The 19,259-nt window shown below is 47.9% G+C and overlaps 1 protein-coding gene across 1 annotated transcript in view; it reads left to right on the top strand.

Moving 5' to 3' along the window:
- The window catches only part of LOC142777336 (luciferin 4-monooxygenase-like), an 81,072-nt gene that overhangs the window by 19,566 nt on the left and 42,247 nt on the right, over positions 1-19,259 (top strand). The window contains exon 4 of the mRNA XM_075881637.1: positions 200-402. Coding sequence (XP_075737752.1) covers positions 200-402 — 203 coding nt within the window. The remainder of the gene's footprint in view (positions 1-199; positions 403-19,259) is intronic.

Raw genomic sequence — 19,259 nt, 5'->3', positions numbered from 1 at the left:
ACTTAAGTGCTTTTAAAGAATAACTCTGAAACCAAAGCTAAAAAGAACATTCCAACGCAAAAAAACGAAGCCAAAGCAAACATAAAGCGGCCAAAGGGCGTACTTTTCAAAAGAAGATACTTAGCTGTACAAGCAGGCGCAGCTGCAATCTCAAGCCATATAATTTATTTTGTATTGTGCTGCGTTTTTTTTTCTTCAGATGTTCTTTGTTACAAGTGGCACCTACGAAGGCGCCCTGAGTCTATCAGAATTAAAGCAGACTTCTCTGGTGGAGCAGGAAACCACCTTGAACCTTAGCGGAAGCTCGGTGTTGGCAATCATCTTCTCCAGTGGTTCCACGGGTTTGCCAAAAGGTGTTCTTTGGACTCACCGGAACTTCATAAGCCAAGTGGTAGCTCAAAGGTAAGAAAAAAAAGCATTTATGTTTCCTCTCTGACTCACTGCACGCAGCTACTGATGCGTCATATATTCGAATATTCTGAAGCGACCCTTCCTTCGAGATGCTCTCAACATCATCCAAACGGTACACAGCACCTCCCCACGAAAACTTATACACTATGCTTATGATGAATTTGCGTCAAGTATCGATCATTAACAGTTCTCACTACTGTCAAAAGCCAGCGTACTCATCCACATTATCATGATTAAAATATTTAGGCCATGAGTGGAGCTTGCATGGGAGGAACAGTATTGGAAATATTAGAGAACGCGCTTCTGTGCTGAAAATCCAAGGTCACGTTTTCGTACAAAATTAGCCATAGATCCGTCGGGTCAATTGTCATTTCGGATTATCGAAGGCCGACTACACAGCAGGGTTATGTGACCAGGACTTCGCTTCTACAAAAAAAAGCCTTGATAAAAGTAATTTTGAAGAAGTTTCTCATAATGAGAACGAAATGAAATGTGCAGATAAAGTACGCAAGTTCATTCCACTAAAAGAAACGAGACTGAACAAAAAAAAAAACGGTCGAGATACTTGGCCATGATTTCAAGGATGAACGAAGCCTTATCAAGAGAACCTACGTAAATCAAAGGAAGAGACAGAAACGGAAACTAATATACGCATGCTTGAAACATAGCAAAAAAAATAGCATTTAATTATGAAATTGCAAAAAAGTAATTACAGGAAAGCTCAGTCCTCATTAAAGAGCTCGCAATGCACAAGCTTTTCAGAGACTGAGATTTTAAGTGGATATATGGAAGAGTGACTCGAAGTCGACGTAAAAGAATATTATAGCTTTGCTGAAATAAAAAAAAATAGGCTGGTGTAAACAGTGTTGTTGCAGGGCTTCCTAAAGGTGTAGCCCCACCGCAGTGGTCTAGTGGCTAAGGCACTCGGCTGCTGACCCGCAGGGCGCGGGTTCGAATCCCGGCTGCGGCGGCTGCATTTCCGATGGAGGCGGAAATGTTGTAGGCCCGTGTGCTCAGATTTGCGTGCACGTTAAAGAACCCCAGGTGGTCGAAATTTCCGGAGCCCTCCACTACGACGTCTCTCATAATCATAGAGTGGTTTTGGGACGTTAAACCCCACATATCAATCAATCAATCCTAAAGGTGTACAATAAAAATGTACTACCATATTGTCTGAAAGCTCAAGTGGACTCTTGCTCAGAAAGCACTGTAAAAAAAAAAGTAGAAAGGATGACTATTTTCTACAATCTGTGTATGTCTATACGTGCGAAACATAGGACAACTAATGGTTAACTTCGTTTGCCTGATGTGGCGCTCACGTGCCGCAAACAGCAGAATAATATAAAAGAAACCACTTTGCGTTTAATATTCATTTGATGTGCTACATGCCGATAAACAAGCGCATATAAAAAAAGGGTATTTCAGCGGGGCACACAGCTGTGCTCTGTTGGTCCACCCGCCTTACAATCTGGAGCCGCCCGTGATACGCGATCAGCTGCATTTTTTAGCACCATTAGTGAGGGAATTGCGCCTTCGTTTAGCAATACCATGGAGCCATTTCCACTTCGTTTTCTGCAGAAGCTAGAGTCCTTGTATGGGTAACCTGCCCTCGAGTTTCAGCGCACATGCAGCACCGCTTTGTCGAACGCGGCCGGGAACACTCGGGTGTATGAACAAATATTAACGTGAGCCATGCCGCCGTGCGCGATGATCAGATGAAGAAAAAGTAACTTCGCTACCGGCATTATTGTTGTATTCACGAATGTTACAACAACAAAAAGTTTTTAACAACAGTAAATCTAATCTAGGGCATACATAGTTGATTCCCTCCGGCGTCAATTTCCACCAATTCACATGGCTTGGTGCTCTGAAAGAGACCACAAGTCTTTTATTTTAAACTTGCCCGAAAACGTTGTAGAAAACACATGAAAACTTCGGTTACGTAAGCGTCACGCCGTATATTACACATACCGTATTTATTCGACCCCAATTATAACGCGAGGGGTGACATTTCATTCCGTCTAAGAAGAAAAAAAATGAATTTCGGTACTCGGTACATGAGGGTCGACTTTATTAGCACAAATATGAAAGAAAAAAAAAATGTCGCGTCACATCCGAGTAAATACGGTAGTATATCTGATTGTCACACGCACAGCACCAAGCTGAATAGAAGACGATGACTGTTGGGAAAACCACGATGATCTACGCATGTTGCATTACTGACCACACACTGCATGTCAACCACGGAACCACCACAAAGTCAATTACCACCAGGTTGTTCAAAAGGCTTCTTTTTTTTAGGTATCATCCTTAGACGACGTGATGATAGTTATAGCGCGAGAACAGAACGACGACGCAGAGACAAGAAGGACACGAAGGACACTTGTCTCTGTGTCGTCGTTCTGTTCTCGCGCTATAACTATCGCCATGTCATACCTACTAGCCCAAGCTGCCACACTTCTTAGACGACGGCCGAGGGCAAGCTTGTGAACTATCTCCATACGAGGGTGAGTAGAATTCTTTAAAGCACGATCACTGCGACACGTTTGCATTTCCACTAACACCACAAATCTCCCCTTTACACTGACCTTTCATATGAATGTTGCCTTAGAGATTCATTCCACAGTTCATTGTGAGCTTCAAAATTTTATTTTTTTTAGACGGCGATACGAGCATTTTGTAGGTTCACACTAGCCATTGAACACACCATTAAGGAAAGCGCGTAGGGAAACAACTCCTGTAATATTTAGTGCAAGAGCTGCGACTACCATCTACGTAAATGTGATGTTTTCGCTCAAAAAGCTGTCACTGGGCCGAATGCCACCTCAGGGCTGCCCGAGAAACTACTGATTTTGCTTCAAAGCAAGAGCATAACGAGCAACCTGCACACTACGTCAAGCTTGGCAAGAGTTATCAAAACACACTTACCTGCTAGTCTACGCTCTACAATGCTTGCACTACGTTAAAAGTACAGCCAACAAGAATAATATAAATTATATAATATAATATAAATATAGTTTAAAGGTAGCACTTTCCTCCATGTCATAGACGTACTTCACATCGGACCGCTTCCGTCCTTTCGACAACACAGTCTCGCGAAAGCATATCCGACTGCGCGCGGAACATCGCTGAAACCGTATAGGAGAATGATCGCGGCTGGCCTGCTGCGTCGCAGTTTTCAGCGACGTGTCCAATTCTTCGCTGGTCTTGCGTGTTCCACAGTACTTGCAACACGACGCACATCGGGCAAAGCCAGGGGCTGTGCCGCACGGTGTTCATCATGCGTTTCAGCGTGCGTGACGTGTATGAGGGCGCGTTAAAACTAGAAAGTTACTGTATATGCTACCTAAAGGTAGCATATTCAGTAACTGTAGTTAAAAACGTGCCCGTACTACACCTCACGGTGGCTCTGTGCGACTATCTGTTTTTCAGCCAGCTTGCCAGGGCGGCGCATCGAGTAAATTTTAGGTGCGCGCGAAGAAAGGGTAAGTGGACCCTGGCCAGGGGCCAGAGGGCTGGCTTCCCATTGACGAATTTCACTAGACAAACGTCACAAAAATGTGGTGGCACTGTCGTCGAGCGTTTGGTTTCACACGGTAGGCAAAAGTTGGTGCGTCCGCCGCAGTTGCTGCTGTGTTTTCGCTGGTGCGTGCGCTGTTTGTGGTCGTGCAAAAGAGAGAAACCTGTTAACTGACGAGCTATAACGGTATTATTTGCGAGAGAAGGCACGAGAACAATGGGCGAGAGTTTTCGAGGCAAAGCTCCTTAAAGCAGCACCCGTTCGTGTTCGTAGTTGTAGTCGTAGTCGTAGTGTGTAACCAGTGTTGCATTTGTAACTGCAAGGTAGTGCCTGTGGGAGATTTCTCCTGTGCTTTGTTGAGCAATAAAAAGTTCGCGGCGTGTGCGTTAACTAAAAGCCGAATGCTCCTGTCTCTCATTCCCCCTTAACAGCCATTGGCATGTACATTGAGCACTATCGGACAAGAAAGGGTTGCTACGTTATACTCGCTGGGTGTAACCTCCTTAGAAAGGTTTAATGAGAGTTGAGCTACAGTGCCATCCATGAGTACAATGAACTAGTATATACCATGAACTCGAGGTCATTAAAGGTGGGAAGTAGATACGAAGCACAAGCCATAAGAAAGTAAAAGCCGGATTCTCCTATCTCTTATTTGCATTTAGTAGCCATTTGCATGTACATTGAACACTATCTGACAGGAAAAGGTTGCTACGTTATACTCGCTGGGCTTAACCTCCTTGGTTTCAGAACGGTTTAACGAGCGTTGGGCCGCAGTGCCATGAATACAGTGAACTAGTATATACCATGAACTCGGTGTAATTAAAGGTGGGAGGTAGACCCGAAGCGCAAGCCATAAGAAAGTGTGCGTGTGCCACCTCTCGTTTAGTCCTTGGAATGTCCACTGGATGGCGGTGCTTCTATATGGGGAAAAAATGCGAGATGGTGGTACTTGGAATGTTGAATAGATGTACGAACGGACACACAGACAGATGCATGGATGGACGCATGAACGGACACAGGGGCGGACGCATGGACGAACGCAGGGACGGACGCATGAACAGACGCACACACGGACGGGCGGATGGACGCATGGACAGTCACACAGACGGATGCATGGACGGATGGAAGCAAGAACGAATGGACGAACGAATGCTTCGCCCCACTCTCCATCATTCACTCCGTGGATATGCTGCCATTTTTAAAGGGGAGAAGCTATTTAGGGCTTCGCTTGTGGGACTCTCGTTGTAGTGCGTAACCACCGGTGGCACACCCCTGAGAGAGCGGTTCTCAGAATGTCTGCTGGATGGCGCCACTTGTATCTGATGAATGCATGATGACAAAATGTGAGATGGCTGTACTTCGAGTGTTCGCTAGATAGACGAAAGTACGGACGAACATACAGATGAACGGATGGACAGACGAACGGACAGACAGACAGAAACAGTTGTGGACGCGCGGACAGACGGACGGACAGACAGAGGGATGGCCAAACGAACAGACGCACGGACGGATAGACAGACAGACGAACGAACGGACCGATGGAAGAGCGGACGTATGGAAGGACACGTGGACAGACGCATCGACGGTCCCACGGATGGACGGACACACGAATGGACGCATGGACGGCTGGACGGACGGAAGCAAGAAAGAATGAACGGGTGGAAGCACGGACGAACCGACGAACGCTTCGCCCCCCCCCCAATCATTATTCACTCCGTAGATAAGCTGTGGTTTTTTTTTTTCAGTCTCCTGTATACGATAAAACGCGAGAACTTGCCTTCGACGCCAATTAATAGCTATGTTTTGGATTGGCTTACCCAGCAGAAGTGATTTGCTTTGTCAAGCGCTTGTCATTGTAGCGTGCAGACTACATCTTTTATAAGCCTTAGGTGTGGGCATAGCGACCATGTTTATCGCAGAGCCCGTGAAATTTGTGGAAAGCAATGCCATATGCGAACAATTACATGGAATTTTTGGTGGTTACCATTGGTAATATAACTGCAGAAGCCTCAGACGTCTCGAAACGATCACGTTATACTTGCGTGAGCTAAAGCTGTTAGTCGGTCATCAAGCATGTGCGTCATTCTGCGTGGACACGGTTAATTAAAGCAGCAGAGAACGAAAGGATGACCTGGACTACACTTGTGTACATGCGGCTGCAATGAAACACCTCACTCACCGTGTGTCGGGCAGGCCTGTTCTGGCTGCGGTGTGATTCACGAGTTTTTCACGTCTGTGAGAATTCACAGAAAAACAGTAATCGCCAAACTTGCCAAGTCTGTTTACGCTCTGCACGCATTTCGCGTGCTCGACTTCAGCATACGAATTCAGCCATGGCGCTGACTATTACGTAATCGCATGTGCCCAGCATGTAGTTGAAGCATTATCGCAAGCGCATTGAGGATGAGTGCCGCCGAGATCGTGCTGATCATTCACACGAATAAATTCTTCGGCACATTTGTTGTACGCAAGTAATTACCGAAACGATTCGGGGCCATGTATTTTTACCTAGCACATTGGCATATTGTATCCTAGAGCATTTTGCTGAACTGGGTCTGTCCTTCCTGCATTCGCTAACGAATTAAAATGTACACATGTGATGCAGACTGCCACAACAGCGACATTTTGCAAATGAGACACATTATGAATCCGACCTTTAAATACATCATGCTCTGAGGAGCTACACATCAACAAGGCACATGTGTTGACTTTGGAGCTCTCTCGCAGCCACTGCAACTACCTCTGTTACGGCTGCCACTGGTAGCATGCGGGAGGCATCTCAACACGCAGTGCTCGGAAGCAGCTGTTGCCTCTGCTGAGGCAGTTGACACGTGATCACTTATTGGTAGCGCGTTGAGATGCCTCCTACATCTCAACACGCTACCAATAGCGCACTTTTTGCTAGGACAGCTGGGCGGAGCCTACGGGCCGTAACGTCACTACAACAAAACATAGAATATGTCTATATTGAACCTTTGGGTAGCAGAGTAGTGCAATTGTTTTCAAATGTCATGCACTGTGGAGAATCTGGTGAACAAGCCGCATCACCGAAAGTCATCGCCGCCCACCTAGAATCTATCAAGTTACCGCAATGCGCGTACCTCTTTAGCTACAAACTGGGCTTTTATTTGCTCTAGATTTATTACCTCATCCGTTGACTATAACAGAGGCTGCCGTGAAGCACCCTCTGTTGAATTCAAGGGGTAACAATATTCAGCTGGTTACACTGCGCGCGCTTCAGTGGCCAATGTTTGTATGCTCGGAGGCTTCCAGGGGCACCAATAGATGGCGCCGCGGTCAGCGCACACAGCTGTGCGGTGTTAGGGAGTTGATATTCGTCTGCCTCCCCAACGTTTTTGTTCGCGTAGTATGGAGTAATACTCGAAGCGCTTCGAAGGAAATTCATAATTTGAGATTAATAGGGCAGATGTACGAGGTGGACGAATACGCTAACACAAAAATCCACCCTTAAATCTGCGCCGGGTACCGTAGAAGTCAAAAGGCCAAGTTACTCTTCAGAGTATTCTACTCTCGCAAAACATCAGATAGAGAGAACTTTATTTTCACTCTGTATGAAACGAGAGAGTGAAACAGCTTTGTGCTCTTCCTCACATGGAGAGAGTGAAATGCCCATATACTCTTTAGGCATTATAAAGTAAAACGTGGTTATACTCCTGCTCTTGATTACCTTTAGATGCATCGGCACACCATGAGTGATTAGTACTACCTGATAACCACACATGCATACGTCAATTAACTGACGGCCCTCAGTCTCCAGCGCCTGCGAAGCAAGTGACCGTGGCGGCGGTCAGATCTGCAACGCAGCAGAGGGTGCTAAGAATCTCTGGATCCGGACAGGCTGCCATTGGAACCTGAACTTGGCAACGCTTAACGCTAGAACCTTATCTAGTGAGGCAAGTTTCACTGTACTATTCGTGAAGCTAGAGGGTAATAAATGAGATGTTATAGGGCTCATTGAGGTCAGGAGGACAGGTGAGGCCTTAACAGTGCTAGAGAACGGGCACGTCCTTTGCTATCTTGGCTTAGCTCACATAAGAGAACTCGGCATGAGGTTGCTTAGCCACGAAATTATAGTTGGTAACATAGATCGAGGAACACTGTGGGAAATAATGAAAGTGCGGTAGGTATTGTAATTAAACTCATTAATAAATATGAGATGAAGGTGGTACACGCTTATGTGCCTTGGTCCTATCATGATGACGCGCCAGTTGAAAGTTTCTATGAAGACATGGTATCGGCAATTAGTAAGGTAAATACACAGTATACTATACTGATGGGAGACTACAATGCAAAAGTAGGCAAGAAACTGGCTGCAGATCAGGTAGTGGGAAATTATGGCATCGGTACTGGAAATACCAGAGAATAGCTACTTGTAGAATTCGCAGAACGCAATCATTTGCGGATTTTGAATACATTCTACCGAAAGCGAGGGAACCGTAAGTGGACATCGGGGAGCCCTAATGGCGAAAATAAGAACGAAATTAACTTTATACGGAGTGCACACCCCGGAATCGTGCAACATGTGGGAGTGCTTGGAAATGTACGATGCAGTGAGCATAGAATGGTACGGTCCCGAATCCACCAAGACTTGAAGAAGAAACAACAGAAACTGTTAAGCAAGAAGCCAGTCGATGAGTTAGCACTGAGAGGAAAAGTACAGGAATTCAGAGTATCACTGCAAAACAGGTACTCGGCTCTTAACGAGGAAACGAGCCTTAGCGGTGACGAAATGAATGATAATCTGATGAGTATCATTACGGAGTGTGCAGTGGAAGTTTGGGGTACTGTAGTTAGACTAGACACTGGCAAGGTGTCCCAGGAAACAAAAAATCTCATTGAGAAGCGTCGAAAAACGAAAGCCTAAAGTACGACAAAAGAGAGCTGGTAGAGCTTCTGAAGTTGATTATTAAGCATAAGGTACCCGATGTAAGAAGGTATAACATAGATAGATTTGAACAGGCTCCAAAAAACAGAGGACGAGTCAAAACAACGAAGAGAGAACTTGAGATAGGCGAAAACCAGGTGTATGCAGTAAGGGACAAGGAAGGAAAAGTAACTACCAGTGTGAATAGGATAGTAAAATTAGCGAAGGAGTTTTACAGAGAGCTATGCAGTAGCCAGCACAAGCATGGCCTTAATATAAGAATCAGCAATAATCCAGAAGAATATCTTACTGACGCGTAATTAACTTCATTTTTACTTTTGCTTTGTTACGAGTGTACTTGCTTCACAATTTGTAATATTTGTTTGTATTTTTTTCTCTTTTCCCTAGTATTATATAACGTCCCATTCCTGCAATAGCCCAGAATAGGGCTGCAGTATGTAAAAATAAATAAAAAAAATATATAAATACCAACCCACCCCTCAGTAATGATAAAAGAAGTCGGAATAGCCTTGGAGAGCATCTAAAGAGGCACAGCTGTTGGTGACAATCAGGTGACATCAGATCTGCTGAAAGATGGAGGACAGATTGTGTTAGAAAAACTATCAACCCTGTTTACGGGGTGTCGCATGGCGGGAAGAGTACCAGAATCTTGGAAGAATGCTAACATCATCCTAATACATAAGAAAGGAGATGACAAGGACTTGAAGAATTACAGGCCGATCAGCTTGCTCTCCATAGTATACAAGCTATTTATAAAGGTAATTGCTAACAGGACTTAGACAACGTTAAAATTCAATTAACCAAACGAACAAGCAGGATTTCGAGCGGGCTACTCCACGATTGACCACACTCATAGTATCAATCAGGTAATAGAGAAATGCCCAGAATATAGCCAACCACTATGCATAGCCTTCACAGATTACGAGAAGGCGTTTGATTCAGTAGAAATATCAGTAGTCATGCAGACACAGCGGAATCAGGGCGTCGACGAAGCTTTTATAAACATCCTGGAAGCAATCTACAGGGGATCATCTGCTACAATAGTGCTTCATAAAGAAAGCATCAGAATACTATTCAAGAAGGTTGTAGAGCCGCGGGATACATCACCCCAATGCTATTTACCGCGTGCTTTCAGGAGGCTTTCAAGGGCCTAGAATGGAAACAGTTAGGCATAAGAGTTAATGGACAGTACCTCAGTAACCTGCGCTTCACCAATGACATTGCATTGCTCAGTAACTCAGGGGACGAATTGCAACTCCTGATTACGGAGTTAGCCAAGGAGAGCAGAAAGGTGGGTCCTAAAATTAATCTACAGAAAACGAAAGTAATGTACAACCTCGGAAGAGAGCAGCGCTTTGAGATAGGTAATCGTCTACTTGAATTTGTAAAAGGCTATGTCTCTTTAGGGCAGGTAATAATCGTGGAGCCAAACCACGAGATTAAAGTAACTGGAAGAATAAGAATGTGGTGGAGCACATTTAGCAAGCACTCTCAAATCATGACAGGTAGATGGCCACTATCCCTCAAGAGGAAGGTATGTAACAGCTTCATCTTGCCGGTACTTAGCTACGGAGCAGAAACCTGGAGTCTTACAAAGAAGGTTTCGCTTAAATTGAGAATGACGAAGCGAGTAATGAAAAAGATAATGATAGGTGCAACCTTGAGAGACAAGAAGAGAGCAGAGTGAATTAGAGAACCAATTGGGGTTAACGATATCATAGCTTAAATCAAGCTGTCAGTAAGGTTTACTAACTGGAGTCACAGACAGGGCAAGCGGGCTAGAGGGAGACAGAAGGTTAGGTCGGCATATGAGATTAAGAAGTTTGCGGGTATCATTTGGCAGCAGCAAGTACAGGACCGATTTGACAGGCGGAACATGAGTAGGCCTTTGTCCTGCAGTGAACGTAGTCAGGCTGATGATGACGATGATATGCAAAAATAAAAGAGACTGTGTTAGAGGAGATTCACAAAAGGCTGAGCGTTTTCAGCGTGTGCCAGTGATTTTCAGCGCACTCAAAGGCATTCGCAACTCTTACTAGTCACGTTTTTAGATTTGGATCTGTGTAGTGAAATAAGTGACTACTAGCTCGTTTAATCAGTCATGATCGAAACTCAACGGAAACGGCTATGGCCATCTCTTATCAATAGTCATGTTTTTCGCTACGACCATCGCACACGGGGGTCGCTGCCGAAGCCTAACGTACGGTACGGCTACAGCGAATATTTGTGATTTTATTTGTAGAACGGTAACAAGCATGACCGAAAATATGCCACAGGTGGTGAAAAGAAAATTAAGTTGTTTAGTGCACACTTGAGAAGTCCGATGTTTCGTACGCAGAAACGGCTAACCACTTATCAAGTCAGTGCAAATGACGTTTGTATGGTCTGGCGGTGCAGGCCATGGAAGCGAGTCTTCTCGGTCTCAAAAGGGCGCGCTTCCCAAAAAGCCGATTCTCGGGAAACGATGATGATGATGATGATGATTAAAGGCCCCCCCTTTGAATCAGGGTGACAGCATGCGCCATCTAGCCTACCTTAATAGTTCGAGTTTAAATTTTGTCCCTCAACTCGGATGTCTTTTTTTTAATTTTGCCCAGCCACTACTCTTGGCTGGGATGTTATTTTATCGACTTCTCTGCTTTTCCTCCACCAATACTCCAGCCGCTGCTTAGTAATACCTACTGCTGACCAGTTAAGGCTTCCGTCCACCGCGAAGCCCAGCGCCTCAGCGTGTGTGACTTTCCCCCCTTTTCTATCCGGCTGAATCTTTTGGCATTCCATGACTATGTGGTCGATTGTTTCTTTATTTATGCCACATCCAACACATGTCTCATTCTGTGACAAATATTCGCTCCTGTAAGTTAGAGTTCTCAAGCAGCCAGCCCGCGCCTCAAAGAGCAACGCACTACCTTTATTGTTGTCATAAAAGTTCTCTTTCCGGATCTCTTGTTTGCTTGCCTTGTAGATTCCCAGCGATCCCTTCTTTTCCATCCTCTCTTTCCACATGAGCGTCTCTGTTTCCCTCTCTTGCTTTTTAACTGGCCCCCTTTGTTTATTTGCCGCGGTAAAGTTATATTTAGTCGCCAGCTTTCGCGTCCTCTTCCGCCATGGGGTGTCCACACTTTTCAGGTACAGGTACCTGTGCACTCTGGCTGCCCAGTTCTTCTCATCTAAATGTCTAAGTCGCTCCTCAAACCATATTTTACTTTTTGCTTCCCTCGCCTCAAATGAAGCCCAACCCATATCGCCTTGTACAGCCTCGTTTGTACTCTTACTCTGAGCTCCCAGAGCTAGCCTGCCGACTGCCTTTTGGTTAACCTCCAGCCCCGACAGGATATCTTACTTTAAGCATAATACGGCATTAGCGAACGTGAGCGCCGGCACCATTACCCTTTTCCAGATGCCTCGTACTACCTCGTACTTATTGTATCCCCAAAGTGCTCTATGTTTCATTACTGCTGCATTTCGTCTCCCTTTCAGTTTGAGGTGTTCTTCATGAGCATTCAGGTAGCCTTTTCCTTCAATAAGCCAGACCCCCAAGTATTTGTACTTATTTACTAATGGTATGGCTTCCTGTTGTATCCTTATTCGTGCTACATGAGCTTCCTCGTTGAACACCATGACTCCAGATTTCTGTGGGTTAAAATGTAGGCCTAGGTACGTTGCCTCATCACCACAAATGTCAGCCAGTTTTTGAAGTTCTTCCGCATTATCCGCCAGCAGCACTATATCGTCTGCGTACATCAATCCCGGAATCCGTTGCTCCACTAGCATTCTATTGCTTCGGTGTGACAAATCAAAGCCCATTCCACTCTCCTCTAGTCGTCTTTCCATTCCTCTAATGTACAGTGTGAACAGCAATGGCGAAAGAGGGCACCCTTGTTTTAAACCTCTTCGAATGAACACGGGCTCTGTGCATGTACGCCCTTCTCATGTAATGTGTGCCCTGTTATCCTCATATATTGCCCTTAGCAGCCCTACAAATTCCGACCCAATCCCCTCCTCTTCCAGTATATGCCACAGCAATCCCCTGTCCACGTTGTCATAGGCACCCTTTATCTCCAGAAACAGTAGCCATGTTAGTCTGCCCTGTGCTGCTGAAATTTCGATGGTCTGGGATATGACGAAAAGATTGTCTTCCAAGCGTCGACTCGGCCTAAATCTATCTTGCAGTTCCCCTAAAATACCGTTACTTTCAACCCACTTCAACAACTCGGCTTTGATGGCTTGTATAGCTACTCTATAGAGCACTGACGTGACTGTAATCAGCCTGTAAGAGCTCTCCTTGTCCCTTTCTCCCTTGCCTTTGTAGATCAAACTCATTCTACTTTCGCGCCAGTGCGAAGGAATCCTCTTGCATTTTATAGCGCGCTCGATGGCTCCATGCAAGTGCGCCTGTCCCGCTGGTCCCGAATGGTTGATAATCTCTATCGGGATTCCATCCGGTCCTGTTGTCGTACTTTTGGGAACACTGTGTTCTGCCTTTTTCCAGTTCAAAAATTTGATACTAAATTTTTCATCTGCCACTCTTTTATTTGCCACCTGTGTCCAGTTAGCCGACCTCTCGCGTGCTTGGCCGAAAGTATTTCCTATGACTCCATGTAGGTATTCTAATGCTCTGTCCCCCAGGAGAACGTTACCGTCCCCTTCCTGTATCTGAGTCTGCATCTCTTTAGTAGTCGTTCCTAATGCTTTTAAATGGTTCCAGAATTTTCGGGGGGCGCTCTTATCTTTCTTACCTATGTCTGATACCCATTTCTCACTCGCAGCTTTATTCTTCGCTTGTACTAGTTTCTGCACCTCAAATTTCTTTTCTCGGTACCGGCTCCACTGTAACTGCACCTCATCATCCTGATATCCCATTTGCTTTGCTTTTCTGAGCAGTCTAGAGGCCGGTCGTCGCTCTTCAATAGCCAGTTTAATTTCTTTGTCCCACCAGCTTCGTGGTTTCAGTTTACCCCTCCAGTGGTTTTTTTTCCTCACTTTGTTTATTTCCTTTTGTATACAACTAACAACCACGTCACATTCCCACACCTTTGTTGGCTGTGCTTCTAATTCGGCGTAAGCGCGCCCCCTCTGGCAAGAATAACGCGGTCAGTCGTGGCTTCTAGAAACCAACTAAATGGTCCCCGAACTGCGGAATGCCGGCGGGTGACGTGAGAACAGTGCATAGCCACCCATCCGTCAGGTTTAGAGTCCGCGGGACGGCTGTCGCGCTGGACAGCGTAGTCATCCCGCGGTAATGGAGGGGGCCCGCAGCCGAACGGCGCCACCATTGTGTGCGTTCGCACAGTTCGCGGAACGTGGTCTACAGGCCGGTCCGTTCGTCTCTCTCTTTCCGACCGAGCAGTCAAGTGCGGGAAGAGGAGAGGGAGAGGAGGGGACGGCAACAAGTGTGTTTTCTGTCCAATAAACAGACTAAATTGCTTTGGTTGGCCGGGAGGAGAATCGGGAGGGGCAACCGAGGTAATAAAACCTGGCTTCCGAGTCCTCGCGGCGGTTCTGGTCGCAACAAGAAGTGCTCTGCATTATCGGCTCTGCCGAGGCAACATGCGACGGTTCCGGCGGTCAAGTCTTGTAAATATGTACATAAGTTTGTGTATATAAAATCGAGTTGTTGTCACGTTTGAGATGTGCTGGCTTCCATCTCTGAACAAGCAGCAGCAGCTACGAGAACACAAGACGGACACCGAGAAGCAACCAACCTTCCACTCCCTTCTGTAGCAACAGCCGCTATGCGGCTGGGAGAGCTCTGCTCAAGGGAACAGAGTGAGTGGGTAGGAGGTTTAGTTTTACTGGCGCAGTCCGACAGGATCGAGACGACGACGACAAGGAGCGCTCTGCGCAGCAAGAAGATCGTCGTGTTGCGGAGAACACGCAAGACCAGAAGCCAAGACATCGGCTGTTCCAACGAAGAGCCAAGCCACCGAGCTGAGGAGGCGGAAGTGTGGCAGCCATCGACCCCAGGAAGCCAGGGGTCCAGCTACGGTCATCCCAATTCATCAGTCCGGCGACAACCCCGGCGACATCGAGCAACCAGCGAGCAGAAACTTCAAAAGTGGTGAGTCCTCTTGTGTTCTTACATCTCTGGGGTGCCGCTGCCTTTATTTTTGAGTTTTAAGGCGTCCTATGGACACGAGGTTTGCCCACTTGAACCCGGACAGGCGAGCGCAGGCCATGAGTCGTGAGTCGGGGGACGAGAGCGACGTGGGAAACCCGGGAGAGGGTAGTGCGCGGGAGAGGCAGAAAGATGACCGTTTCGGAAACCTCACGCGGGAGCGTAGACTGCAGGAATTGCAGTTGGAGATTGAGAGGCTATCGCATATTATGGGCGGAAGCTCTCGGTGGAGTGGACCCGAGTTCGGCAGGCGGGATCCTTGTAGCGAACCGAGACGCTACTCAAAAGTCCTCACAGGGGTGTTACCGAAATTTCCAGCCGAGGCTGAAGCACCGGTGTGGTTTGAGTCCGTGGAAAGTACCCTAGAAGCGTACGAGGTACCGGGGGAGTTTTGGGGACGTTTAGTTTTCCCGTTGGTAGCGGAGAGAGTCCCGTTTTTGTCCACGCAGCTAAGCCCAACAGAGCACAAAAATTATCAGGTAATCAAGCAAACGGTGCTTGACGAGCTCAGACTTTCAGCTGGGGAATATCTAAAAAGATTTTTGGGGTCAGGTAAGCGTGCGAACGAGGGATGGAGACCTTTTTCGACACGTTTAGAGAGCTACCTCCACTTTTACCTTGAGGCAAGAGGGGTGTCGACATTCGAGGGCCTGGTCAAGCTTTTGGTGGCCGACCAATTAAAGAAAAATTTGTCGGAGGAGGCCTTGCGATATGTCACACTCCAAGAAGGTAGAGCGTGGATGAGCGCCCCAGAGATATCCGCGTTGCTGCGAACGTTTGAAGAAGCACAGGGGACAAACAGCGCCGCGAGGCAGGCGAAGCAAAGCGTTGCGGAGTCGAAAAGCGCGAGCAGGGCTAGATCCGACGAAGAGACAATGAAGGGCCGCGGGGCTGGGAAAAACCGTATCGTGGAGGGGAAACCAAAGCCCAGGGCCTGCTACAGTTGCGGCAGTACAGGGCACCAGAAATGGAATTCCCCGCAGCGTCAGAAACAGCCGACGAAAGTGCTTCCGAACAGTAAAGAAGACAGTTTGGCGGCGCGTGTTTTGATTGAAGGTCCCCCCGCCACACACAGTGATTTAATCCCAGTATCGCTCGACTGCAAAGACAAACATATAGGAGCAGTGTTAGACACAGGTGCGGAAATTACAGTAGTCCGTGAGAGCGTGGTCCTGCCAGAGTTGGTGCAACCGCATGGGATGGTCAACCTGACTTCGGCGTTCGGGGAGAAACTACAGGCCAAGCTCGCAGTTATTCCACTTACTATGACGCGCGAGCGTGGAGTGTTTTCCGACGTTAGGGAACCAGTCCCAGTGTTGTGCGCGTTAACGGACCGTCTAACGGCACGAACAGATTGCCTACTTTCCGAAGAAGCATGGAAACTACTACACGAGGAGAGCACCGTCGAAGGGGTAGTGAAGGGTACCTAAGAAGTGGGCGGCGCTCGGCCAGAGTTCGAAAGCGAGCCTCAGCACGCCGAGGCCGTATGGCGTCAGGACGAGGTGGACACTCGTGTAAAGTTGGTAGAGCGACACGCGACCGAGGAGGTGTTTATCAGCGAGGTAGCTGTAGCAAATCGCGATGAAGGGGATAAGCGGGATGACAGCGTGTTGCATAACGAAGCCCCGAGCGTCGGCATGAAGGAGAGGTCCGCGTCAGACGAATTTCGCGAGAAACAACGGGGAGACTCGACTTTACAGGAAGCGGGCAGAGGAGCGGCGACAGGAAAAGGCAATATGCTAGTAATAGACGGGTTACTTTATCATAAGGATAAGGTGTTGGGGCAATCGGTAACGCAGCTGGTACTGCCGGAATGCCGCAGAGAGGAAGTTTTGCAACTGGCGCACGAGTCAAGCTGGGCCGGGCATTTTGGTTGCCGTAAAACGTGCTCTAGGATCAAATACAGTTTTTATTGACCAAGCGTAGGAAAAGCGAAGTACATAACGCTGCTCGACCTGCGAAGAGGTTATTGGCAGGTACCACTCGAGCCTTCTTCGCGCCTGCTGACAGCGTTTGCGTGTCATCGAGGACAGTTTGCCTGGACGGTGATGCCCTTCGGGCTTAAAAACGCTGCTCAACCATTCCAGAGGGCAATGAACGAACTGCTAAGGCCACACAGCGGATACTGCTGTGCATACCTGGCTGATATAACCGTTTTTAGCGAAACGCTCGAAGAGCACGCGGAACACCTGGGGCTGGTGTTTGAGACCCTAAAGCGGGTTAACCTGAAGGTCAAGAGGGATAAGTGCCAGAGAGCTCGTCCATTGATCCGGTATTTGGGACATGTGGTGGGTTCGGGACGGCATGCACTTGACCCTGAGAAGCTTGCAGCGATCAAAGGTTTAAAGGTGCCGGAGACTAAAAGAGAACTACGCAGCGTACTGGGCCTGTGGGGCGACTACCGAAGCTATGTGAAAGATTACGCAGAGGTAGCGAGGCCCCTGACAGAGCTAACGGGGAAGCGAATCTCGATCCGAATTCCGTGGTCCGCAGAAGCTGAAAGGGCGTTTCAGCGGCTTAAGATCGCACTGTGTGAGGCAGCAGCATTATCGACCCCAGATCCCGAGAGGCCGTATTGGCTGTTTACAGACGCGTCCGCGGTCGCGGCTGGAGTCTGCCTGTCGCAACGTGCGGACGATGGTACCGAGATGCCGACCGCATTCGCGAGCCACAAGTTCTCTCCAACTCAAACGCACCGGTCGACTACTGAGCGAGAGGCCTTTGCAGTCATCTGGGGTCTGAAGAGGTTTGATTCCTGGCTCTTCGGCGCACAGGTTACCGTGGTGTCAGACCACAACCCAATAGCTTTTCTCACCCAGGGCACTCTTCCTGGGGATAAGCTTACCCGTTGGGCCTTGGCGCTCCAGCGGTATCATGTAGTGGTGCAGCACAGGGAAGGCGTCGAGAATGGCAACGCAGATGCGCTTTCGAGGGTGCCTAACGAGTGCTGGGGAATCGGCAGCGGTGCTCCGGGGGTCGAGACACTAGAGGACTAGGTGCGTTGAGGACACGCAAGAGTGACGTGCGCGAACCTGTGAACAATTGAACAGCACCACGCGTTGAAAGTCTATGTGCCTCAGTGAAGTGTATTGTTTCTCTTGTGGGTGTGTGTAGCATGCAGGAGTTATTAGTATTTGGTTGAATTTGAACAGCACCATGTGCGGAAGGGTGTCTGTGTGTTTCAGTGAAGTGTTTTTTTTTGTGTATATGTACGACTGTAGGCATGTAGAAGTTGTTGTTTTACTTGCCTGCTTTATGGATTGTACTTGTGTACACAGTGACCGCGTGTCGGTTTTTTTTCCTTTTTTTGCTATGTGGTGGCGTCCGTTTGGTGGGGCCCCAAGGGTTAAGCAGAGAAAGTGTTGCACGCGTTGCAGAAACGTCTCTGGCGTTCAAGGAACTGCGAAGTGTGGCCACAGGGTCGGGGACATGCGGCGCCATGCCTTTAGGTTGTTATTCGCGTAGCTTCATTTGAGCGCTTGCGCGAATCTTGGAAAAGGCGTGTAAGGTCGGGCGGTGCAGGCCATGGAAGCGAGTCTTCTCGGTCTCAAAAGGGCGCGCTTCCCAAAAAGCCGATTCTCGGGAAACGATAATCTCGGCGTAAGCGCGCCCCCTCTGGCAAGAATAACGCGGTCAGTCGTGGCTTTTAGAAACCAACTAAATGGTCCCCGAACTGCGGAATGCCGGCGGGTGACGTGAGAACAGTGCATAGCCACCCATTCGTCAGGTTTAGAGTCCGCGGGACGGCTGTCGCGCTGGACAGCGTAGTCATCCCACGGTAATGGAGGGGGCCCGCAGCCGAATAACGCCACCATTGTGTGCGTTCGCACACTCCGCGGAACGTGGTGTACAGGCCGGTCCATTCGTCTCTCTCTTTCCGACCGAGCAGTCAAGTGCGGGAAGAGGAGAGGGAGAGGAGGGGACGGCAACAAGTGTGTTTTCTGTCCAATAAACAGACTAAATTGCTTTGGTTGGCCGGGAGGAGAATCGGGAGGGGCAACCGAGGTAATAAAACCTGGCTTCCGAGTCTTCGCGGCGGTTCTGGTCGCAACAAGGAGTGCTCTGCACTATCGGCTCTGCCGAGGCAACATGCGACGGTTCCGGCGGTCAAGTCTTGTAAATATGTACATAAGTTTGTGTATATAAAATCGAGTTGTTGTCACGTTTGAGATGTGCTGGCTTCCATCTCTGAACAAGCAGCAGCAGCTACGAGAACACAAGATGGACACCGAGAAGCAACCAACCTTTCACTCCCTTCTGTAGCAACAGCCGCTACGCGGCTGGGAGAGCTCTGCTCAAGGGAA

Source organism: Rhipicephalus microplus, chromosome X (assembly GCF_043290135.1).
Source record: "Rhipicephalus microplus isolate Deutch F79 chromosome X, USDA_Rmic, whole genome shotgun sequence".
NCBI lineage: Eukaryota > Metazoa > Arthropoda > Arachnida > Ixodida > Ixodidae > Rhipicephalus > Rhipicephalus microplus.
The sequence above is the reverse complement of the archived record's forward strand: the minus strand, read 5'-3'. Positions and strand labels throughout refer to the sequence as shown.